The sequence below is a fragment of the Hippopotamus amphibius genome, chromosome 5, assembly GCF_030028045.1.
Source record: "Hippopotamus amphibius kiboko isolate mHipAmp2 chromosome 5, mHipAmp2.hap2, whole genome shotgun sequence".
In the NCBI taxonomy this organism is placed as follows: domain Eukaryota; kingdom Metazoa; phylum Chordata; class Mammalia; order Artiodactyla; family Hippopotamidae; genus Hippopotamus; species Hippopotamus amphibius.
In genome coordinates, this window is record NC_080190.1 from 113,544,798 (window position 1) to 113,570,909 (window position 26,112).

General features: G+C 40.2%; 1 protein-coding gene across 2 annotated transcripts in view; it reads left to right on the forward strand.

Moving 5' to 3' along the window:
- Nucleotides 1-15,545, forward strand: part of TRPA1 (transient receptor potential cation channel subfamily A member 1) — a 50,365-nt gene extending 34,820 nt beyond the window's left edge. The window contains exons 17-28 of one of the 2 annotated variants that reach the window (XR_009053894.1): nucleotides 48-146; nucleotides 1,937-2,007; nucleotides 2,556-2,718; nucleotides 3,489-3,578; nucleotides 3,846-4,015; nucleotides 4,772-4,901; nucleotides 5,333-5,515; nucleotides 8,690-8,758; nucleotides 12,362-12,475; nucleotides 13,237-13,310; nucleotides 13,948-14,048; nucleotides 14,691-14,877. Coding sequence is in view for 1 of the 2 variants with exons in the window: in XM_057736316.1 (XP_057592299.1) it covers nucleotides 48-146; nucleotides 1,937-2,007; nucleotides 2,556-2,718; nucleotides 3,489-3,578; nucleotides 3,846-4,015; nucleotides 4,772-4,901; nucleotides 5,333-5,515; nucleotides 8,690-8,758; nucleotides 12,362-12,475; nucleotides 13,948-14,048; nucleotides 14,691-14,889 (1,389 nt within the window). In the remaining variant the exon portion in view is untranslated. Of the gene's footprint in view, nucleotides 1-47; nucleotides 147-1,936; nucleotides 2,008-2,555; nucleotides 2,719-3,488; nucleotides 3,579-3,845; nucleotides 4,016-4,771; nucleotides 4,902-5,332; nucleotides 5,516-8,689; nucleotides 8,759-12,361; nucleotides 12,476-13,236; nucleotides 13,311-13,947; nucleotides 14,049-14,690 lie in introns of both variants that reach the window. The other variant, XM_057736316.1, reaches the window with a different exon arrangement.
- Nucleotides 15,546-26,112: the final 10,567 nt, after the last annotated feature.

A 26,112-nucleotide genomic window follows, 5' to 3' on the forward strand; every position in this document is an offset into this window, starting at 1 on the left:
GGGGGCCTATGCTAGACTGTAATTTTTAAAAATTGTATCTTCTACAGATCGAGTATAATTTCAGATATCTTCAGTGTCCACTAGAATTCACCAAAAAAGTAGCACCTGTACAGGATGTTACATACGAGCCTCTTTTAACCCTCAATGTAAGTCCGGTGTTTTCCTTATCTGCATAGTTTCTACACTGGCTCTGTAATGCTTTGGTATGATAGTTCCAGGAAGGAGCCTGGAGAGAATTCCAGATTTATAGTTTGATGTCTGCGTCTGCCATGTGGCCTAACTCTTGATTTTTTACTAAAGAAAGCAGTCATTTTCTACAATTGCTAAAATTTGGTGCCCTTAAAATTCCATACTCTTGATCACTTTAGTTCTAATGGTCACGTTAAACCTGCCCCAACCCAGAATCCAATAAACCATGGACAACATAGGCTGACCGTCTGCGTCTGCGTCCACCTCTATCCACTCCAGTATAGACATACATATTAAGAGTTTGCAACAGTCTTAACCACAGGAAAATGCAGGGGGTGATATTTTACAGTCATAGATTTCAAATTCAGCCAACCACTGGGCTCCAGGGTAAACTCTGACCTCTCAGAATCTCTTAGATTCTTCTGGAAGAGTGAACCCAATCTGAAAGCAGGCCCCAAATGCACAGTTTGGACCTAAATTTCCCAAGAGATTGACTCCAAACCGGCTCTTATTCTAAAGAGTGCTTTTACGTTTCTAGCAGATGAAGCAATGAAAGCCATGCAGGTGACCTACTTCAGTGTAAACCAGGGGTCTCAAACTCAAACAGCTGCAGGGGAAACAGGTACAAGATGAGTGGGCTCCTGGTCTGAAAGGACAACAGCTACTCGTTTCAACAAATTTTTGCCATGTGGAATGGCAGCCCAGGCTTGTGTAAATATCAGCAACACGTAAACGTGTGTGCACACAAAAGAAAACATATTTGAAGGTTGGATTGACACATTGTGCTAAAGTGAGCAAGGATCTAGATCTGTTCTCTCTAATACAGTAATGAAGCCACATGTGACTACTTAAAGTAAAATTAATTAAAATTAACGCAGTAGCCACACTTCAAGCGCACAGGAGCCGGTGTGGTTTGTAGCTCTCGTGCTGAACAGCACAGATATAGACATTTCCATCACTGCAGGAAGTTCTATTGGACAGCACTGGTCTTAGACCAATTAGGAACTTTCAGTTTAAGTGAGTTCATCTCCCTACGTGGAAGCCTCTGGTATAGATCATGGTACCAGCCATCACCTAAAGTGGAATCTAGAAGGCTTACTGAGGACTCAGAGTGTGGAAGGAAGCAGAGGCATGTGGATTTTATGCACATAAGGCTGGCGGTGGCAACTGACTCTCACATTTATTCCAGGAAAAGCACTTCAGCATTTGTATAAAATGGTTCTCTCTAGCGTATGTGTATTTTTTTTTTGAAGAAATATGTTTTTTTAATATAAATTTGTTTATTTATTGATTGATTGTATTGGGTCTTTGTTGCTGTGTGGGCTTTCTCTAGTTGCGGAGAGCAGGGGCTACTCTTCATTATGGTGCAAGGGCTTCTCATTGCGGTGCCTTCTCTTGTTGCAGAGCATGGGCTCTAGGTGCACGGCTTCTGTGGCGCAGAGCTCAGTAGTTGTGGCTTGCGGGCTCTAGAGCACAGGCTCAGTAGTTGTGGCACATGGGCTTAGTTACTTCACAGCATGTGGGATCTTCCCGGACCAGGGATCGAATCCATGTACCCTGCATTGGCAGGCAGATTCTTAACCACTGTGCCACCAGGGAAGGCTCAGAAATATATTCTTGACATAAAATATGCAAGTGTTGTTTTGATATATCAAAATAAAATTATAAAACCAGCAAACAAAAAGCTGAGTTTATACTCAAGAGTTTAATGTGATTGTATTTTTATTGATCTTTCCTTATTTCTCAGACAATGGTACAACATAACCGCATAGAGCTTCTCAACCACCCTGTGTGTAAAGAATATTTACTTATGAAATGGTAGGTATTAAGTAGTGTTTCTTTTTAATGATACCCTCATTAAATTTATTAAAAGTCTAAATAATTATCTTTAATGGTATCTTAATATTTTATATTTTATTACTTTAATGTTTTACACCTTTAAAAAGAAATATGTCAAAGCAGATGGTATTAAAAATGTTGATATTATTTATCTTTGGCATTAAATGAAATATTTGGGGGGGGATCATTATATAAAACATGAAGAAGCATTCCTGGGCCCTGCAGTTTAGCAGACAATGAAGTAACAAGTGTGTTCCTGGGAAGAGCATTCAGCCTGGAGTCGGAAGATATGAGCTGAAGTTCCTTCCATTAACTGGTGAGAGATTTTAAGGAAGTCATGATTTCCTAGGAAGCTGTGATTCCTTTTCTGAAAATGAAAAAGGTGAATTCCAAGATCTTCTTAGTTCTAAAGTTCAGTGAATTTATCAAATACATTTCCAGGAGAGACTATAACTCCTCTTTGTGCAGGTATCTTAAGTAAATATTTGTGGTTGAAATTACTCAGTTATGGTTTGCTTGTTTTGTAGGTTGGCTTATGGGTTTAGAGCCCATGTTATGAACCTAGGATCTTACTGTCTGGGTCTGCTGCCTATGACCTTTCTTGTTGTCAGTATCAGACCAGGTATGGCTTTCAACTCAACTGGAATCATCAATGAAACTAGTGACCATTCAGAAATATTAGACACCAAGGTATTTTCAATTGGTTTTTATATTTCAACTTTTTAAAATCAAGGATTCTCAACAGTGTGGGTTTTTTTCTTTAGAAATACTAACCTTATAGTAAATCTGAAATTTCAAGACTTTGGTTAATACAAATAGCCTGTAGAATTTATGTATGTGGCAATTCCTCCTAAAATCCTTTGTAGAATGAAAGGGAATATAAATAAATAGGTGAATAAATGAGCTCATAAACCAGCTTAAAAGGAATTGACATGTATGAGAGGCTAGCTTGGATGCTGAGGGATAAAGCTTTACAATAGGTAAACAAGAAAGCAGGTTTCTGGCTGCCAGGGGTCCTGGGGAGAGGGGAGTGATGCTCAGTGGGGACAGGGTTTCCCTTTGGGGGTGATGAAACACTTATGGAACTAGATAACAGTGATAATTGCATAACACTGTGAATGTACTTAATGCCACAGAATTGTACACTTTAAAATGTAAAATTTTTTAAATGGCAAATTTTACGTTACCCGTATTTTACCACAGTTAAAAAAATGATATAGATCTACAGGTTCATATTCCTTTAGAATTCAATTGGCAACCTCTCTTAATGAAGACATGAAATGAGTATGTTGTGTTTATATTGGCATCACAGTGATTTTCTGTTTAAAGCAAAAGCGGACAGTAAATAGAAATGAAACCAAAGAAAAACAAACATTTAATAGTGAAAATTTTGAAGAAAAGTGTCATTTTATTTTATATCCTTCATACCTGTTTGTCTTTCACCTTTATTTTTGTTTCAGAATTCCTATAGTATAAATATCTGTATGATTTTAGTTTTGTTATCAAGTATATTTGGATATTTCAAGGAAGTGGCCCAAATTTTCCAGCAGGTACGTGATACATTTTATTACATCTTTAAAGTTGCAGATATTTTAGTGTGCAGAACATAAATTAATTGCTAAACTATCATTGAAACAATATGTGTCAGAATAAAATCACGTAACTCGATGACTGTATAGATCAGAAATACTAAGCGTAAACTTCTCTCCAGCTGCAATGCCAGAAAATGCTGTTATTGCTTACATATATATAATCATTCATAAGATGGCATGTCTCTGTCTCGACAAGTGGTAACTCTTCATTCTTTTCAACCCCAGAAAAGGAATTACTTTTTGGATGGTAACAATGCAGTTGAGTGGATTATCTACACAACAAGCATCATTTTTGTGTCACCCTTGTTCATCAGGATACCGGCTTATGTGCAGTGGCAATGTGGAGCAATTGCTATATACCTCTATTGGATGAACTTCTTATTGTATCTTCAGAGGTAAAACCAGCTTGAATGACTTCTACATCCTTTAGGCAGCTTTAATATCGAAACAAGAACTATTATAAGTATCATAAGTTTATCACTGGCTTATTTCTTTTCCAATTGTTTTAGACTGTGAGGATATCTTTTATATACTGTTAAGGAAAAGGGGAGGGAGGTTTGGAGCTCAGAGTGTAGACCAGGGTTTCTCACCTTGGCGCTACTGAAATATGGGGCCAGATAATTCTTTGTTGTGGGGGGTCTGTCCCGTGCATTGTAGAATGTTTAGCAGCATCCCTGGCCTCTACCCTCCTAGATACCAGTAGCAACACCCTTTCCCCCACGTGACAGCAAAAAATGTCTCCACGGATATTACCAAACATCCTCTGGGCCACAGAATCACCCTGGATCAGGAACCACTGGTCTAGACAGATGTCGATTAAATGTGGGGAGGAAAGGGGAGTAAAAGTATTGGTTATTCTTGTTTTACTTGGTAGTTGGGTAAGCATTTATTTCAGATAAAACAATCAAAATGAAGTGATAGGCATGGGGAATAATAATCACATGAGAAAACAAAAGAAATAAAGCAGTTTGACAGTTCGGAAATAAAGACCTGACTGTTCACGAATTCTCGTGTCTCTTTTTGAAAGTAACTGGCCTCAGTGATCTCATCTGTGAAACCTAGTACCTGGTGCCTGATGACTATTGACACTGAATGAAATACAGTTTGAGCAGGAAAATGAATAAATATTGTAATTTTTAAAATGTCCCTAGATTTGAAAATTGTGGAATTTTTATTGTGATGTTGGAGGTAATCATGAAAACGCTGTTGAAATCTACAGTTGTGTTTATCTTCCTGCTTGTGGCTTTTGGACTCAGCTTTTACGTCCTCCTGAGTATACAGGTGAGGTATTTGCATGAGCCATTGATTTTGTTGCTGTGCATATCGGGAATACATATTTATACTTAAATTTTCAAGGTGTAGGAAATTCATAATAACCTAACAATATCTGAATTTTTTAATCTGATATAATAGCATTCACATGATTTTTATTACAGGAAAAAGTATAGTCTTAGTCAATGACTTTATTTCCATTGTCAAAGAGTTTATGTCTAGTGCATGATGATTTGTTATATGGGCAGAAAAGAGCTTTTCGATGACTTTACCACCAGTTTATTAGTAGCTCTTATCGCTGTATTTTAGTAGCTGTATTCTTATGACTTAAAAAAAAAAAAAGGATTTTAAATGTGGTTTTTACCATTTCACTCTCCAGGAAACATTTTTTTCATTATACGCATTTTGCATTTCATTTTCACCTTACCATCTTTTCTCAGGATGCTTTCAGCTCTCCATGGCTTTCTATAATGCAGACCTTCAGCATGATGCTTGGAGACATTAGTTATCACGATGCCTTCCTAGAACCGTATCTGAGAAGTGAATTGGCGTATCCAGTTCTGTCCTTTGCACTCCTCATTGTGTTCACCATGTTCGTTCCAATTGTCCTTATGAATTTACTTGTAAGTAATTTATCCTTGTATTTTCTGTTGGTTGATCATTTGGGGCGTTTAACAATGATAATGTTTAGTAGGCTCTTTAGTCTCCCTTCATGAAGGGAAAATGGGGACTACTATAACATTCATTCATTCAACACTCATTTAGTGCCTGCTGTGTGCCAGGCAGTGTGAGGCCAAGGGAGGCAAAGATGGATTCACTTGGCAAATATTTATCAAGACCCTACAAAACACTTGACACTGATCCAGGTATAACAGTGGTGAACAAAACAGACCAGTACCCGGTCCTGACATGATTATAAACTCGTCATAAAGTTGAATAGTAAACCAGCAAATACGTAGCATGATGCCATGGGGGTGTTAAAGGCCATGAAGAGGTACCAGGTAGAATAAGGAAGTCATGATGAATGGTATGTGCTGGTTTGGGGTTGGGCTGGGGGTCAGAGATAAGGCAGAGACCTTCATGGAGTGAAAGATTAAGACCTCGTCTCTGCCCTTGAGTTTCTCATGGAGCCTCCAGAGATTCAGGTGGGGAAGAGTCGCTCATGCAGAGGGCACCTGCAGCATTCAGCTGCCACCTCTGAGCCAGGCAGATGCTGAATGCCCTCAGCAGACACGAGCATTCGCTTCCACAGACAGCCTGCTCTGGCCCCGGGCGTTTTGGCCGACAGAAGTACATCCCAACTCCAGGTCCAAGGGAGCCTTTGTCAGCAGAAATGTACTGAGTGTGTGCCTATCCTTAGAAATAAATACTTATGGATAAATAAATAAATATGTAAATGGACAAGCACACACTCAGTACATTTTTTCTGAATCTGACTATGCAGCAGAGACTGTGCTAGGCAGTGTTGATGGAAAGGAAAAAAATAATACAGACGACTTAACGTTTTGATTGACATACTTGATACAACTTCAGAGTTTTGGTGACCTAGAAAAATAAAGGATGGCACTAAGAATAATAAAGTATGATATAAAGCCCACGTTGTCTCTTATGTTTGGGAGATAATTATCTAGAAGAGAATTTGGCCCAGCAGGAGTACAGGTTGGTGCCAAATTCAAGCCAGTAAACCCAACACCCGCGGAGCAGCTCTACCTGCATGTCCCAGAGAAAAACCAAACCCGGCAGAGCCAAGATTGACAGTGTTTATCCTTCAAACTCTGCTACTGCCTCACAGTAGCATCTCCCAGTCTTCTGAGTCAAATCATTGGAAGATGTTCTAAATCACCCCCTCCCCCCGCACCCTTTCCTCAGTTCTTCCGGTAAGTGTTGCCTCTCACGCCTACTTTTTGGGCCTGCAGCCTCCTGGTACCTCATCCGCGTTGCTGCAAGAGACTGAAAAGTCTTTCTATCTCATCTCACTTCTCTGTCTATTTCTTCCTGCAAATTGTCGCCATAGCGATGTTCTCATAATGAAAAGCTGGGCTCATCGGTGTCTCTTTCAAAATTTTTTTCTATAAGTCTCCAAAAACTCAATCCAGTCTAAACCCATCATTATAATTTTTAAAGTTTATGTATTTATGTATTTACTTATTTTTGACTGTGTTGGGTCTTTGTTGCTGTGCGCGGGCTTTCTCTAGTTGTGGTGAGCAGGGGCTACTCTTCGTTGCGGTGTGTGGGCTTCTCATTGCCGTGGCTTCTCTGGTTGCGGAGCACAGGCTTTAGGTGCGTGGGCTTCAGTAATTGTGGCATGCAGGCTTCTGTAGTTGTGGCTTGTGGGATCTAGAGTGCAGACTCAGTAGTTGTAGCGCACGGGCTTAGTTGCTCCTCAACATGTGGGATCTTTCCAGACCAGGGTTCAAACCCGTGTCTCCTGCATTGGCAGGTGGATTCCTAACCACTGAGCCACCAGAGAAGTCCCTAAATCCATCATTATAGCATGCACGGGTTCTCATAATCTGGATCTTACCCAGACCTTCCCACTGTGAGCAGGATTTACCCAGATGAGCACACTCACTGAGGGTGCCGGGTTTTCCTTCCTGCCTCCTGGGCTCTGCACGGGCTATTCTTTTTCCTGGAGAGCCCCCACCACCACCTTGGGTTAACTTTTCCTAAGCTTTCATCACTCAACTCAAGCATCATCTTTCCTGGGCAGACTTGCTTAAGCAACTCCCCCACCCTACATCACCCTTAGTCTGAATTGGGTGCCCCTTCTTTGTGTTTTCATAGTTTTGAGGACACAATTCAGAGAAAGATAATAATAAAACCTACTTCCGAGGTTGTTGTGAGGATGAAATGACCTACAGCAAAACACCTAAAACAGTGCTTGGCACATAAAAAGCATCCAGTAAATGTTAACTATGATTAAACATTAATAACCGGCCCGTGCTATGCCTCACGAGCTCAGATATTCCCTGAGCCCAGGCAACTATCTTAAATGTGTGAAGCAGCAGTTCTGAGAGTGCAGTGTGCCTGCACTGTTCTAAGCATTGGGTGTACAGTGGTGCCCTGGACAGACAGAGCACTTTTCTCTTGGAGTTTACTTGACTTTGAGCTCCTTGAGAGCAGGGACTGGCTTTTTCTCTCTGGCTGCAGTATATAGGAGGCTGGTTCGGCATGGCAGATACCAAGTTCCCGACAAGTTATGAGAGACAGTGAGTGTAGCTGATACAATTCGGATTCAGTAGACCTGAGCTGACAGATTCCCGCACCTAATTCTACCCAGCCATGGATTTCTAGAGGGAGATTTTACTAGAGCTTCACCCACCCTTAAAGTGTACCTTTTCCTCCCAAATATATGGAAGATATAAATTCCTTCCATTACCTCAGTTTAATGTTTTAGCTTTTCCATGTTGTCAGGTCATTCTTGTTTACCTTGGGTGCTAAACTCCTGGAGTTTGCGACCATACTGAATGGCTACACCAATCCCATTTGATATCACATCACCCCATTCTCTTCAAAAACAGCATCTTTTTATTTTAAGTTAATATGAAGTGCATATTAATTTGTGTGTCTTCACTTTTCATGATAACATTTACCATTACCGGACCCACTGATGAGCCCACCACTGTTACAAAGGTCTATAGGCTTTGCAGTTCTCTGTAAGGTGTGTAAGCACAGTGTTTTGAGCCCACTGCAAGTAAATGTGATGCCCACTCCCTGTCTGTAGCCAGAGAGACTGCAAGTGCATTTTTAGGTGAGCCGTTAAACCAATAGTGATTCGCTGCCCTGTTGTCCTTCAGATTGGTTTGGCAGTCGGTGACATTGCCGAGGTCCAGAAGCACGCGCTGTTGAAGAGAATCGCCATGCAGGTAAGTGTTATATTTAATAATGACTTACTGAACTTAGCACCATCCTAATTAGTCATATAAAAATTGCCGATTTCTGAGAACACAGCTCTTTAATCCACGTACTGTCTTAGTCCTGAGAGGCACCACACTGTGCCAGTCCTGCTTGTTCGCTAGTGTCCCTGCTGTGGTCCAAGAATGAATGATCATGAAAAGGATTTCCTCTGACAATCTCAGCAGAAAAATTAGGAAATTGCCTGAGCCTCTTTTTATATCCACATGTGGCCAACCAGGTAGTTAGAGGCTGGACCAAGAACATCACAGGTGTTCTGTCTCCTCACAGCCAAACTGTTCAAAGGAGCGTTTGATAGTCTGAGCACAGAATCACAGGGTCCCCACAGGGCGCGTGATGTTGAAGTGTTACTTGCATCCATGCGATTTGGTTCCTTAGAAATCATCTTTCTAGACAATTTGATGTAAAATTTGGTAAAGTCAAAGGTTTTTGGATAGATCCTTGGCTACTGAGTCCTGTGAGGCAATTTCTTGTTACAGGACACAAAGCTATTTCTATGGTCTTATTCGCATTGCCTTTAAATTTCTAATTTGAATGGGAATATTTGATGCTTCAGAAATATCTAAATATTTCTAAATTAAATCTACACATTCAGAAACTTAGGCCAGCTCAAGAGGAAGAAGAATTCATGCTCAGATATAACTTTCTCCTCACTCTTTTCTTCACTTTTCTTTGTCACAATGCTCTCTTCTATATATTCAGCTATACATTAGCACATATTTATTTCAAAAAATTGCTCCAGTACATGGGATGTACAAAGCACAGTAAAACTTAGCATAAGAACCTGGAGCAATTAAACGGATGTGATCTTTGACTTTAATAAGCAAAATAGTCTAGTCTGCACACCAACTAAACATTCAGAGTGTAGAATATCAAAATCAACTTAGAACCATCCTTAAACTCTACCCTCGATGACTAAGCTGTGTATTATACAGAGAGCTTGGAACATTAAAGAACAAAAATACATGATTAAAATGGTTAAAGTGTCAGTTACAGAAAATAAATGTAAAAATTATTAAGGAAATGCTGCGTGGAAGAATTGGGATGTGAGCTGGGCATTGAAAGATGGTGGGATTTAGAAGGGCAGTGAGGCTGGTCCAGAGAGTTGGGACCCAGCAGGAGCAAAGGGCCAAAGGCAGAACAAGGAGAAATGACCAAGGAGGTGTGATGGGGCCTCCTGGCTTGGAAGGATGGCTCCTTAGAGGGTGATGAGTTTGCTCCAGATGATAGAGTGCTTTACTCAAAAACAGCATACAAAAACCTTAGCTTGGAAAGAAAGGGCAGTAAATAATGAAGTGCTTCAAGTTATTTTGCTAGTGACTGGAAAGGTATTATCAAACCTTCCAAAGAATGGGAACAAAATGAAAGTGCCTTTTAAAAGGGTCTTTTATTATCTTGGTTTAGTGGAGAAAGACTGGAGGAAGGAAGAGCTACTGACTGGTTATTACCATAACAAAGATGGAGTAAAGGATTCCAGGTAGGTGGACAGGAGAGGAGAAGGGATATTTAAGCTCTTGGCTGGCATGTCAGCAGTATTTCATAACTGATGACTCTTGAAAATACCAGGGGAAATAAATAAAAAGAACAGTATAAGCGAGCATGCTAAACAGACTGTCTGGGGGAAGCCTGCAAAGCTACAGTGTCAGTGCAGGTGATTTTAAAAGCACCACCCTATATGAGATTTGATCTGCTCCCTGAAACCAAACAGCTCAAAGATCTCCCAGGGAAGCAAGCAAAGCAAGTACTCCTGTGTTATGTGTTTCTTGTTTTGGGTCAATAATAGTATTGACTAGAAAACCAGGAAGCCATTCTCCTTTTTCCCCTGAGTTGTTTTTTAAGCAACTCTCTATCCAGGTACAACTCTCTACATCAGACTTAACAAGCGAAGTCTGAGCCCACATCAGAACCGGGGGCATAAGAGGATGCGCAGCAGTGCATTTCCTACAGGGACATTTAGACTTCCCACAAAATCATCTCAAACACAAGACAGTTCCCTGGACAGTGCTGCTGGGGGACGTATGCATTAAGTGAAGAGTCAGTTCCTCAAGGACTGGAGTTGTGAGCATCTTGAGGGGCTTGGAGCTGTTTGGTTAGTTTTTAACACTGGTTTCCCCATTTCCCAGAGCAGGCTGGCGACGGTAGACACTCTGCAAGTGTTTAAATACATGCTGCAAATTACAAAAGGAAAACCACGGAGTACTTCTTACCCTCCAACATGGAAAACCCACTAGTTAGAGGAGGTACAGATGCTCCTTTAGCCCAGAGGGGCTCTCCTGGGTGCATCCCACGGGACCCACCAAGATTGGACTTGGGGCTCTGTCTGCCATCCCCCCAGGACCATATTTGGGAGAGGTAGTCTGGCAGCTCTTGTATAGAGAATGAACAAGGTTAAGACACACCATGTGCTTTATCTGTTGGCAAACACGAGGGTTGAGTAAATCCTTCTCAATCGAGTTGGAGTAAGTGCATGCGACCTCTGAAAAATGCGTGTGGCAAGGAAAAGGAATATTGTCTACAAGACCCAGGGGAAAAGGGAACTCTGAAAATTATGTATTATATTACTCAAAACATCTAATTGGAATTGTTAATAAGATATAAGACAATATAGCTTTTCTTGAAACTGGAACTAATACGTAGTATGTTAAGTGGCGACAGTGCTATAAAAATGTCAGGGAAGCGAGTTAGGGAGTGTGTTACGTGGGAGAGGGGACTGCAGTTTTACAAAGCATGGTCAGGAACGTTCTTACCATCACACCATTTAGGAATGGCAACCGCCTAGATGCCGATATGTTAAAAAAGTATTGGTCTTAGATTAGGAAGCAACATCTCACTTACATGGTGATTATATTAAATGTAGCTACACAGTGGATACAAAGGGCTCTAAGAAAAGAATCAAAGATATATTTGGCAAATGCAAACAAAAAGAAAAGTTGAAAATATGAGAATTAAACTCAATAATAAGTCAAGGTGAAAACATTAAACAAAAGTTTGTATCTCTGAAACCAGAAATTATCCTCAAGATACATCACGGATGAACCATTTGGCACCTGACACGTGTGAAAGGTTTACGAAGTCCTCTTGGATATGCTTAGATTCTCATTCCTCCCCAGCTGACCTTTGTATCCCTCCGTTTCAGCACTCCGCCCTCTGCCCTGTCCTAGGTGCACATCCGTCCCACCCACACTTCCCAGCGGTGCACGTTGTGCAGTGTGATGCCCCAAGGGTATGGATTAAGTTTTCTTCTTGACATGCCCAGTGTTGGTCACGGTCCCTGAACAGTAAACATCTGCTGACTTGAATCCCTTCTTTAAACATCTGGCCCCAGAGGGCAGATGGCTGCCCCGTCTTGTGGGTGGATGAGGTAAGAGGTAGGGACAGGTGACAGCGAGCTCGAGCTCGGGGTGAAGGAAACTGGGGCAGCCCGGCTGCTCATGCGCAAACCAGGACACGGGAGTCAGTCTCCAGGGCGCTGTGCTAGCGACTGCTTCCGTGCAGTGTACGAATTCCAGGCGCTTATCAGGGATTCCTTTCAATTAATCCCAAATGCACTTTAGGTGGAACTTCATACCAGCCTGGAGAAGAAGCTGCCGCTCTGGTTCCTATACAAAGTTGATCAGAAATCCATCGTCGTGTATCCCAACAGACCCAGATACGGTGAAGGGCTGTTAGTAAGTACCTGTGACAAATGTCGACATAAGTCATGTGACAGTGCTTGACATTCACTCATCTTGTTATCCCCAAGTGCCTGGTAATGAGCGGTGGTGAGAAGACATGTACTCCCTGTCTTCCAAGGCTCATCCACAGCCTCTGTGTAAAATAGACACCACACACCTGTGAGAGCAGATGGGTGGGTGGACCAGCCATATCCTTAAGTGTCTTTTCTTACAGGGTAGGTATACTTCATTCGTTTTGCCTAGTCACATGTCACTTACATATGTGTGCAGATACATGTGTACATATCTAGAACACACATGTACACAGATATGTAGAGACACACACAGAGTATACATTATAGAAAACATACAAAGTGTCAAAGACTATGCAAGGTCGTTGCATTACAGTGGAAACGGAACTGTACTAAGAGTTGAAAGCACTGGGTGCTAATTCTTTCTGAGTTCTTCATAGGTTAATTTTCCATTGTGTAGTCATAAAATGACAAAGTCAATCTCAGTATGAGTGTAGCTTTCTTCTACTCTACACGATCTCCCTATTTGATTCCACTCATACCCACTGTTGCAGTCACTAAGGAAACACAGAAAGCTCAGTAGGCGATTCTTAGCCTAGAGCTCGCGGAGTTCCAGGCCCCTGTATCCAGCTGTCCACTTGACATCTTCCTTGGTATGTCTCAAGGTACCTCACATTCCACTGTTCAAAGCACACTCATGAGCTCCACTTCTCCTGCCTCACTCCCTCCCGACTTCCCCTACAGGGGGAGAGTGAAGCACCCCATCCTCCTCCAGACTTTCTTATTTCATTGAAGGTCAGCCCCATTCGCCTGCCTGGGTAAGACATCGTCCTCGTCTTTTCCCTTTTCTCACCCCTCACACTCAGTCAGTCCCATGTTTAGTCCATTTGACTTCCCGGGTGGCTTGTGCAAGTGGCCATCTTCTCTCACCTGCATGGCTAGGACTTCCTTGTTCCTAGTCATGTCACACCTGCCCTTGACCCTCTCCAGTCCGCTGATGGTTTAAAAGACACTAAATTTAAATTTAAATTTAAATTGCATTTCAGAACTGTCCCCATGTGAAATTCAGGTGTGTCGGATAATGGTGCAGAGCAGTTTCAGAGAAATAACAACTAATCCTGTGTGGAGTACCACCACTCATGATGGATGTTTTTCATGAGAAAATATAAAATGGTTCTGCTACACCTTTTCCTAAACAATCCCCCATTCCAGTTTACTGCTTCTTCTGTATTACTTACATGTCTTTCCTCTATTATACTATTATAACATATATGACTTCATTGTATAGCTCTTTACATTTGTCTATTTCTATTAAGAGGCTGTGAGCTCCTTGAGGGTCATGTCTGAACATTTGTGCAAGCAGGCCGGCCTCAGTAGCTGAATCACGGCACACGTTCAAGAAATAGTTCCTGAACTGAGTTCTATGTGCATAACTATCAATCTTTTATCCCATAGCGTGGTGTATTTCATTATTTATTTTGCACCCAAGAAGTGAGACAAGAAATACCAAATGCCGATACCTCTTTAGAAACAGAAATAATGAAGCAAAAGTACCGGTATGTATTTTTCCTTTTACCTGTATTTGAAAAATGTAAAACTCTTAATAATGATGCACAGTGTACATTTATATTGTTACTTGTGTTTATTTCTCTATATTGCCGTGCTTTAAGTGACTGATGTGGCTATTATATTGAGAATCTTGAGACATTTTTAAGACCCAACAACTGATTTGCTGCTATTGACAAATCAGTTTGCCAATCAGTATCTTAAACTGCATTCTTCTTCAGCCATCTGAATTCTTACATCAAAACTCTGGGAGCTTTGAGATTCCCTGGAGAAGCTATGAAGTGTACAGTGGTCAGACCTGAGGGCTTTCGGGTTAATTTACCTGCATTCAAAGACCCACTCAACTGTTTACGAACTGCTTGACCCTGGACAAGCTGTTTAACCTTTCTATGCAACAGTGTTTTAATCTTTAAATTGGGAACAAAAATTAACTAGCCATGAATGAACAGTGTAAGCTTGGGAAAATCACTTAAACTTTAAAAATATGTATTCCTTAAGAAGATTACGACTACCAGGAGGGTGCAACCTGGGCACAGTTAATCCAATCCAGAACACTGAGTACATAGGCCTTTCTGCACTCAAGGGCTGAAAGGATAATTGAAAAGAAACTCATGAAATGTGTGTCCTTTTAGGCTGAAGGATGTCAGTTCTCTTCTGGAAAAACAGCATGAGCTTATTAAACTCATTATTCAGAAGATGGAAATCATCTCTGAGACAGAGGATGAAGATTACCACAGTTCTTTTCAAGACAGGTTTAAGAAACGACAGTTAGAACAAAGGAATAGCAAATGGAATTCTGTATTGAGAGCAGTAAAGGCACACAGCCCTTAGCATTAGTTATCAAGCCTGCAAGAGGGTTCCCGATGGGGGGTAGGGGGTCATGTGACTTACTGGGTCTAAATTCCATTTTGGAAAGAGGGAGGAAAAAGCAGAAATATGATTCTGATTTCCCTATATGTGAAATCATACTTCCTGTATTCTATATAAAAGGTAGACTCTCTTTTTCTATCTCTTCATCTTTTCTGCTAGTCACTACGTATAGGGAATATCCTTGCTAATAAGTTCAGGCTGGACTTTACCTCACAGTACTTGAATGGTAGAACACTAATTTGCTAGAACACACATTTGTAATGATAAGGAATAATATATGTAATTATTAAGCTAGAATAAAAATGTCACTACTGGATTCCTGCTTAATATTTATACAATAGGGAAATGCATTCCACAGTGAAGTATTGTATTAGATCCTAGCACTTGGTATACTTTTTTGTGTTGGAAGACTCCGTGGGTGGAACCCTGTGTGCTCTGTTCCCACCAGAATAAATCCTCCCACCTTCCTGCTGCTCCTAACACACCTGAGGTCACTTTGAGATGAAGCCCAAATGAATAGACCTTATGTGATGCGTGAATTTTACTATATAGAGCGTCTGTTATTTCTGTATTTTTGTTCGCTGCTGATGATAATAAATGTAAAATCTATATAGTCACCCTTGTGATTGTTGTGTGAGCCTTTTATTACATTTATTTTTGAGATTTGCAAAAATGCCTCCATCGCATATGCCCTTTTTCTTTTCTTTTTTTAATTTATTTATTATTTTTGGGGAGTACACCAAGTTCAATCAACTGTTTTTATACACAAATGCCCTTTTTCTTTTGATGTCCCGTACAAAGTGTGAATCAATTAAACGCACACCTCATCTTAGATCTTTCCAAGGTCCCTCTCTTGTTTTATTTTCCTCTTCACCCCAAGTCTCATGTTACTACCCCCAGGAAAACCCTGTCTAATGAATGTCTTTGGCCAGTTATGTGTTTCTGTGTTTCGTTGAACAGTGTTGTTTGGGGTGTGTTTTTATTTGCATAGGTGTGTTGCAGTGCTATGACTCTTGTTCTCTTTCTTACTTCTTTCCACTGGACATTATGTCTACAGCTGAGGTGCCCCCTGTCCAGTTGGTAAGAACTCCTGACGGCCACCCACTGTCATTGTGTCACCCCCACAATGGACTCACCGCTGCTCCAGAGATGGACACATTGGTGGCCTCCCCTCCCGCTATCACGCACGTTTTCAAACACACTCGCACTCGTACAAGCAGGCCTAGTGCTGAGTGACAATATGTAATATGAATCAGACAGCCATTTTTACATTTGTGGTCCAACAGAACCGATGGCCTAGAAGCTGTGTTGTATGTGCCTTAATCTTTGATATGAAGATGAAGAGCTTTGGCCTTTGTTTTCCTAGAAAAGAGAGACTGGAAGTTCATAGTACAGGAGCAATAACCAGGATGTCCTGGTCCTTTCACAGTCTTCACACTTCTCAAACTTTGTGTAGCTTGAACAATACAGATCTTCATTCAGTGTTTATCGAACACCAAGAATGTGTGAAACACTGTACCACACCCATTGTGGGGAATATTGAAATAAATAGGTTATCACACTTGCTCTTAAAAGGTTTACAATTTAATGAGTCTCCTTTACTTTCCGAAATTCTCTCTTCTTTTGACCCCCAAGCACTGCATTCTCCTGCCTCTTCTATTATTTTTCTGACTGCTTCTCCTTTGCTTCTCCTCTTACTGGCTTCTCTCTCCTGCCTGCTAACTAGATGTTTATGCCCCTGAGGTCTGCCCTTGATCCTCTGCCCTCACACACTCCTTTGTAATCACCATACCACAACTTCACTTAGGTTTGTATCTGAAAACTGAATGTATCTTCTGCCCCTTCTCCCAAAGTCCAGTTCTGCATTTCCATAGTTGTTTAAATTAAATACATATAAATATGAATGGGGAGCGGCGGTGGTTTAACCAGTTCCTCCTGATTTCATATTTCTATCAATCGTACCACCGTTCTCTCACACTCCTAGACTTGAAACTGACATACTGTGTTGATTACTCTTCCTAAAGCACAGCTCTAAGCCTTCATATTCATGCTAAAAAGCTTTAAAGACTTTCCTTTTCCTTTATAAGCAACCTAATCTATTAGCCTATCTCCTCGATCTGATTTAATTTTATCTTCCAGTATTCTAGCCTTGATCCAAATCAAAAGATCACTGATCCATCAAAACACGCCGTGATTTCTCATCTCTGTACCTCTTACTGTCTCTCTTCCACCCAGAATGTCCTCTCTCGAACTCTTTTCAAGCTCAGTTTAAATGGTCTCTCCACCTTGAAGTCTTTCCTAATGATGATGCTCCCTGCCTTCTCCGAACTGAGGACTCTGCATTTTCTTTCTTTCTTTCTTTCTTTCTTTCTTTCTTTCTTTCTTTCTTTCTTTCTTTCTTTCTTTCTTTCTTTCTTTCTTTCTTTCTTTCTTTCTTTCTTTTTCTTTCTTTCTTTCTTTCTTTCTTTTTGTTTTTGTTTTGTTTTTTATTTTTTTAAGCTCTTTATTGGAATATAATTGCTTTACACTCTTGTACCAGTTTTTGAGGTATAACAAAATGAATCCCCGTATCCCCTCCCTCCTGCAACTCCCTCCCACCCTCCCTGTCCTGGCCCTCTAAGGCATCATCCATCATCGTGTTGATCTCCCTTTGTTAAATAGCAACTTCCCACTAGCTATCTCTTTTACAGTTGGTAGTGTATATATGTCTGTGCTACTCTCTCATTTCATCGCAGCTTCCCCTTCACCCCACCCCCAACCCCATGTCCTCCAGTCCATTCTCTGCATCTGCATCATTATTCTTAACATGTCACTGGGTTCATCAGTACCATTTTTTTAGATTCCATATATATGAGTTAGCATATGGTATTTGTTTTTCTCTTTCTGGCTTACTTTGCTCCATTTGACAGTCTCTAGGTCTATCCATCTCATTACATATAGTTCAATTCATTCCTTTTTGTGGCTGAGTAATATTCCATTGTATATATATGCCCCATCTTCTTTATCCATTCATCTGTTGATGGGCATTTAGGTTGCTTCCATGTCCTGGCTATTGTAAATAGTGCTGCAATGAACATTGTGGTACATGTTTCTTTTGGGATTGTGGTTTTCTCTGGGTATATGCCCAGGAGTGGGATTACTGGATCATATGGTAGTTCTGTTTTTAGTTTTTTAAGGAATCTCCAAACTGTTTTCCATAGTGGCTGTACCAACTTACAGTCCCACCAACAGTGCAAGAGGGTTCCCTTTTCTCCACACCCTCTCCAACATTTATTGTTTCTAGATTTTGTGATGATGGCCATTCTGATCGGTGTGAGGTGATACCTCATTGTGGCTTTGCCTTGCATTTCTCTAATGATTAGTGATGTTGAACAGCTTTTCATGTGTTTGTTGGCCATCTGTATGTCTTCTTTGGAGAAATGTCTATTTAGGTCTTCTGCCCATTTGTGCATTGGGTTATTTGCTTTTTTGGTATTGAGCTGCATGAGCTGCTTATATATTTTGGAGATTAATCCTTTGTCAGTTGCTTTATTGGCAAGTATTTTCTCCCATTCTGAGGGTTGTCTTCTTGTCTTGTTTATGGTTTCTTTCGCTGTGCAAGGGACTCTGCGTCTCTCCTTCACCACTTCTGCCTGCTGTGCTGACCATGACTTTCTCTCCCACTAGGGGGTAGACTTTTGAGGTCCATGATTCACCATCATCAGTAGTCCCAAGTGATCCAAAGAATTCCACCCTGTTTTTTTTTTTCATCCTGTGTATCTCCTGGCACAGGGCCTTGTGTAATAGATAATAACAGATGCTCAGTGAATACAAATACATAAATCCAATAATAAAAATATCAGGGAAAATAATACATAGTATAAGCCTGAAAGATACTGCAAGAAAATTGGTCCAGTCTGCCTCAGAAAAGCAGTTTAGTGTCTCTACTGTTGACCCTTGTCCTAGAGAAGCTGAATGAGTTTCCTCTACCAGGTGGAAGAGACGTTGAAACACCACTTTTCTGTCTTTTTTTTCACTGTTTTATGGTTTTTTACCTATGGTGAGCATGGGCAATGCAATGTGTGCTTAGCAATAAGACGACTTGAACTTTAATACTGACATTCACTCCTCTTGGTTGAGTGACTGGATGTTCCCACATCTCTTCAAGTGATGATGAGTGCATATATCCCTGTGGTGTTCTAGGGATGCACACCATCGTGCATACAGCATGTCTACTTCAATAAATGCTATTGCAGTGAGTGTAAGAGATCTGACTTACCTGAGGTAAAGGGGTCATAAAACACTGCAGTTTTCATACTGTACCAATTTCATATCATGGAATTTTCTCAGAAGTTAGTAATTGGCAGCCTGATACAAGCTGAAGCTCCCAGGAACTTCTAGATCTCATTAGCCAAGCAAATCCTGAAATGTATGTACTACAATAAAAACCCCATATTCAGAGAAAACTGAGTAACTATTATAGCACTTTTTTATCTTTATTTTTGCCTCAGATTCAAATCACTAAACATCAACAGAGCACCAACTCTCTGCTAGTTAGAATAAATCACCGTTGAATGGCCTAGAGATGATCATACTAAGTGAAGTAAGTCAGAGAGACAAAGACAACTACATATGGTATCACTTATATGTGGGATCTTTAAAAATGATACAAATGAACTTATTTACAAGACAGAAATAGACTCACAGACATAGAAAACACACTTATGGTTACAAAGGGGAAAGGAGTGGAGGAGGGATAAATTAGGAGTTTGGGATTAACAGATACACACCACTCACTATATGTAAAATAGACAAGCAACAAGGACCTACTGCACGGCACAGGGAACTATATTCAATATTTTGCATAATGGAAACGAATCTGAAAAAGAATACATTGATTCTTACACACACGTAACTATATCGCTTTGCTGTACACCTGAAACTAACACGACATTGTAAATCAATTATACTTCAATTACAAAAAAGAATAAATCACTGTCGTTGTGTATTTTTAAACCATTCTAGATATTTTGATCTGAATAGATGAAATAGGAATAATAAGAAAAAGGCTTATGAAGTATTTCTCTGTGTCAGGCACTGATCCAAGTATTATCTTACTTGATTCTCAAAACAACCATATGGGGTGGGTACTGTTATCATCAGCATCCTTGTTTTATGAAAGAAGTCATGACACTTCTAGGTGGTGTGACTTGTTTAAAGACACACTGCTGAGATGTGAACTCAGCGTCTGCTTTCTGATCCTGTGTTCTTATCATGACTCTATACTGTCATTTTTATAAGGTCATTTTTTCCTCAGGGACTTTTCACCTGAAAGATTACTGAGTGGATATTTGTCATGTAACAGTCACAGGCAAGTGCATTTAAAGGCTGGGAGACAGGGGACACCAGAGACATCATGAAAATAAGTGTGTAGCCTGTGCAGTCAGGCTGCCTGAGGCATTTCCAAATCAAGCTATTGATACTTCCTAGCTGTGTGGTCCTGAATGAGACATGGACTTAAACTCGCTGCTAAAGGGGGATATTCAGAGCACGTACCTCAGAGATTGTGCTGAGGATTAAATGAGTTAATGCAGGTAAAATGCTTGGAATGGAGAATTGGCAATATTCTCAGTATAAGCACTCAAGAAATATTAGCCATTGTGGAAGAGTAAATCATTTACAAAGATCTGGAAGAACACCATTTTATGTAAATCATTTTCCCCTTTATATCCAAACTGAGAAATGTAAGAACTGTATATGGACTGTCTTAAAAATTCAGCTATTATATCACATTTCAGATTTTTCCCAGTCTGTTTCCAAAATTTCTCAAATATAGTTTAATTCATGCGCTTGATATGACTTCACTATCTTACTAGATCACAAGCGATATTCTGTAAGTTGTAAAAACTCAAATGAGCAAATTGCTTCTTTTAATATGACTAAAATAGACAATGGATACCTAAATAGTCCTTTTACTAGTCTGGAATCTATTTTCAAATGATGGTGATTTATAAGAAGATGGTAAAAATAAAATGTATCACTTGACGACTAGGTATAAATACCAGTACATATTAGAATTTTCCAGGCTCTTTTTCTATCTGCTACATGTGTTTAGGCTGCAGATATATTTTAGAGGCTGATTTTTTAAAGGGTGCTGAGATTTAAAAGGCAGCTTGGAAATAAGCTGCATCCTTCCAAAACAAATATCATTGACTACAGTAGGATCAGAGTTTTTTTAGACCTGTCAAAATATAGTGGACCCTTGAACAACACAGGTTTGAACTGCAAGGGTCTACTTATATGTGGAGTTTTTTCAATAGTAAATACTGTAGTACCACACCATTGGAGACTGATAGAATCCAAGAATGCAGAACCACAGACATGGAGGAACTGCTGCACGTAGAGGGGCAACTATGCTTTTTACTGGGATTTTGGACGGCAGGTTCCTAATCCTGCTCCCTCCCCAAGTTGCTCAAAGGTCGACTGTACATCTAAGAGACGTTAACTCTAAAAACCACTTAGCTTAGATGCGGAATCTAAAAAATAAAACAAATGAATGCATATAACTAAAACAGACTCACAGGGATAGAGAACACATTAGTGGTTGCCAGTGGGGAGAGAGAAGGGGGGAGGGGCAAGATAGGGGGAAGAGACTCAGAGTATTAATATTTATAAAATACATAAGCAACAGATATACTTACAGAACAACAAAATATAGTCATTATTTTGTAGTAACTTTAAATGGAGTGTAATCTATAAAAATATTGTCAGTTTGTTGTACACTTGAAACTAATATAATATTGTAAATCAGCTATACCTCAATTAAAAATAAATCCCTTGGGGCTTCCCTGGTGGCGCAGTGGTTAAGAATCCGCCTGCGGATGCAGGGGACACAGGTTCAATCCCTGGTCTGGGAAGATCCCACATGCCGCAGAGCAGTTAAGCCTGTGTGCCACAACTACTGAAGCCCGCATGCCTAGAGCCCGCGCTCCGCAACAAGAGAAGCCACTGCAGTGAGAAGCCCGTGCACCACAATGAAGAGTAGCCCCTGCTCCCCGCAACCAGAGAAAGCCCTTGCACAGCAACAAAGACCCAACACAGCCAATAAATAAATAAATATAAATCAATCAATCAATCAATCTCTCAGCCAGTATATGCGGGACATGTGGGCCGAGTCTGAGAGAGGGGCCAGTAACCCTGTAACCCAGGATCCCAGGTGTCAAGCCAGCCACCTACTTGGCTGCAAGATGCGGAGTACCATTAAGGGGAAATTGCAGGAATCGCAAGCTGGGAAACCTAACGACCTTATGGAAATAATGCCTAAAAAGCAATCAGAGACAGCTGACAGAGGATCTGCCTTTGATTCTAGGGATTGTCACAGTTCCATTTACTCTGTGGCTTCCTGATGGGCTAAACTTAGTCTGAAGTCTCTGCTAGCAACATCTTTGATACTAACATGCCTTCAAACAAGAGCAGTTTCAGAGGGGAGAGGAGAGAAGACAGGAAGCTGCGGGCTACTGCTTGCAATTTCCAACTGTACGCTCCCCAAAAAAGCAGATTCGAGCATTTCCACAAGTTCTTAGGATGCAAAAGAAGACAAGCTGAGCTGCAACTCCAATGTCAACAGTGAAACTAGGCGCCCTCTAGAGGTGAGATGGATGCTGAGCCGGAAGAAAAGGTTTCATTGATGGAAACCCTTATTTCGTGTAGGAGGATGCTTTAGCTCAGGAGAAGCTGCAGTGGTTCTGCTCATTCTTTATTGAAATTTATTGGTCACTTGCAAGGGCAAATGTAGTTGGTGGTATTAATGTAAAGATGCCTCAGTTGCAATTGCAACATCACAGTAGTTAATCTTCTGATAAATGGATATGCAGAACAGCTAGGTGTATAAAATGGTACTTTCACATGAATCAAAAGCACTTAGCAGCTTAAAGGACATAAAATCCCCTCTCTAGAACCAAAATTGGAAAAGGTGAGTATTGAGGAAGAAACTCTCAGAAGAGAAAGTTCAGTGGTAACTTTAGTTGTTGTTCAGTTGTTTTTAAACATTGATGGAGAAGGGAAGGGGACAGGGGGTGATTATGGCTCCTCGACAGGAAGGACAGTATGTCAGTACCAGCAAAACCTGGAGGGAGGGTCTCACCAGCACCTTCTAAACAAACTGGCAAAAATCTAATTTTGAAGCAATATTGAAGCTCGGGAATCTGTGAGAATAGCAACCAACTCTTCTATAGCCCCACAGTTGTTCTGAGAACTCAAATTCCTCATCTTCCTGCCACAGATGTGGTCCAGGGGCAAAGCAGGATCCTCAGTTTAATCCCCACTTAGGGACTTAAAAAGCAGAAAATATGGGGGGAAAATCAAGTGGCTCAAAGGCAGTTGTTTTCCTGCTTATAAATTGACTCAGTAAAGGCAAAACTCCTACGGCTCAGTCAAGAACCACATTCTGTGCAGACACAGAGCGTTGATTCTGGAGAAACCGAAGTTGTCTGAGGAAACCATAATGCAAACAAACCCAGAGTTGGGGTTGAAGAGTACAGACATCTTTACTTTCAGAGCATCTTAGGCAGACACAGAAGCTTTTACAACCAGATAAATCTGCAAGTCCCAAGTTTACTATGATGCTTGGTGGTGTCTCCAGCCACTGAGATACAGGTTAGGTCCTGTAAAGGAAGGAAACCAGTAAACCAACTGCACTCTTCAGCTAGGGACTCAAAGTCTCTTCCACCCCAGCAGAGACAGTGGGTCCTCAGGCAGCCTCATGGCCTGGAGAGTTTTGCCTTTCAAATACCGAGTGTGCCACAGAAACCAGGCAAGTCCCGAGAACTACAACACTGAAATGCCTGTAAAAATGCGTGCAATTTGCAGTCACTTCAAAAACTTTACTAAATATAAACTTGCTAAAAAAATGTATTCTTCCAAATTTAAATAACATGGAAAATGTATTAATCCAAACTGTCCCTCTACTCACATGAGTAGAACCCCAGTTCTGCGGCAATTAGAGCACTGCCTGGCATCTAGTGGTCAACCCTGCCCTTCCTTCTCAGTTCTTAAAGAATGAAGGGGCTCTTTTCATCCAAACCACTGCAGTCTTACCACTCAGCACACAAGCTCTGTTTGCACATTTTGCCTTCCTGCAATCGCTGTGCTGCCTTATCATGCCTTGAAATGGATTTGACCCAAGCTGGTAAATGACACTGCCAAAAAATGGCAGAAGATCAGGGATTTTGAAAGTTTCCGTACACTGGTGAATGACAATCTACAGAACTTTGAAACGTGGAATATGTTAATTTCCTAATATGAAGTATAGAAGTGTACTGCCTATGTGACAGGTCTAATTTTTCAAAATGATAAGTTTTTTAAGTAGCTTCAATTTAAGTAGTTTTTAAGGCAGTATCTTTTTCTAACTCTGAAGAAAAGCCAGTGAGAAAAAAAGCTAAAATCTGTGAAAATATTTTGACGTATGTTTGATACTGCCCTTTTAAGTCCTAGCATTTATAATAAGAAACATCAAAATGCGGCAACTTCCTTGTTATGAATGCAATACCCAGTGCTTCATTGATGTTCTTTGCACGTGGAGATTCAGCAAGAGAAATATCTGTGAAAAGCTGAATTCTTGCTTCTGGTTTTCCCCAAGATTGGTACGCAACTACCTAAACCCACTTTGAAACAGAATAAAATAGGGCCAAAAAAGCACAGAGTTGCTTAATGAGACATTCTGTTCAATTTTTAGTTTTTAAGGTTGTTTATAATTGAAAAGCATGTAACTAGAGCATAAAAACATGGGGAAGGCCTTCCTGGTTGGGCACAGCTCTGCTGCTTGGGTAAAATGTTTCCTAAGATTCAGTTTCTTACGTGCTGGGAAAGGATGAGTGGGAAAAAGTTGGGGAAAAGTCAGTATGGGTGTTTTGATTAAATCATACATTTAGAATGGCAGTTGCAAAAATAAGTACAATTTTAAATGTTTTTGCTTGTTAATATTTTCTTTTCAATAAATATTTTAAGAAACTATTATAGAAAAATATTACACGTATATATACACAGTATCAGAAAAAGTAATTGGCTGCAGAATTTAAGCTCACATTCATATTTTGAAAAATGACATTCTAAGAACTATTCACCAGTGAACATGTTGAGTTACTACTGAAGATAATTTGTGAAATATAAAATCAGATTTAAACAGTACATTTCAAATGATACAGAGCAAATGGATAAATAGCTAACTGTGACTATACATTGGGGCTCTTGTGTTAATATGCAGAACTTTATATGTGTAACTTAAAACTTTTTATTAAGATGAGACGTATCAGAATTAAACAAAGGATGTATCAGTGATAACAAAATAACTATTTAGTCATTGAGCAGCTATCATAACCTTCAAAGAATATTTAAGGCAACACAAACAAAGATACACTTCTAGCTTCACTTTACCATGTAAATATTCTAGAGTCAGCCCCAGACAGGGGTTTCAACTCTGCACAGCTAATGACACTTGTGACCCACAGAATTCCCAGCTGGATTTAGCCTGTCTGCACTGCACTTTAAAAACAAGTCAGAAAGAGGCAAACTCTCTGTTCTTCTGGTGCCATGTGTATATATTTTGGCTATTTCAGGATATAAGGTAATGGGAAAAAAGCACCTTTTGTTTCATTTTTCACCATAATGAGGAGCACATTTGACATGTGTGACAATTTCACTAGATAAGACAGGAACAATAAAACACAGGGCTGAAACACAAAGAAAAGAATGTTTCCTAAGGTCCTAGTGGGCCTGGATAGTTGTTTTGTGATGTTTTAAAACTCATTTTTAACTGACCATGCGTGAGCCCAAACTTTGGAACGAGGGACACCTATGAATTCTCACTAATCAACAAATGTTCCAAGAGATCAGGAACACCATAGCATGGATGCATATGACAGAGGACACAGACGTCTATGGGAAGAAAATAAACAAGACAAACAATATAAGAAAAGCTTTATAAAAAAAGGGAAACATCAAGATCCACAAAAATCCAAAATCATAAACAACAGAAAAAAAACCTATCAATTCGGACAACAAACATAAACATCAGTAAAAGACAAAAATACTCTATTTAGGTTAAGAAATTTAATTACTAGAGAATTATCTAAACTAGCATTATAGAAAGGTGAGCAAAGGTAAATGTAAAAATGTAAACAACAGGAGTGACAAAATGAACAGCACAAA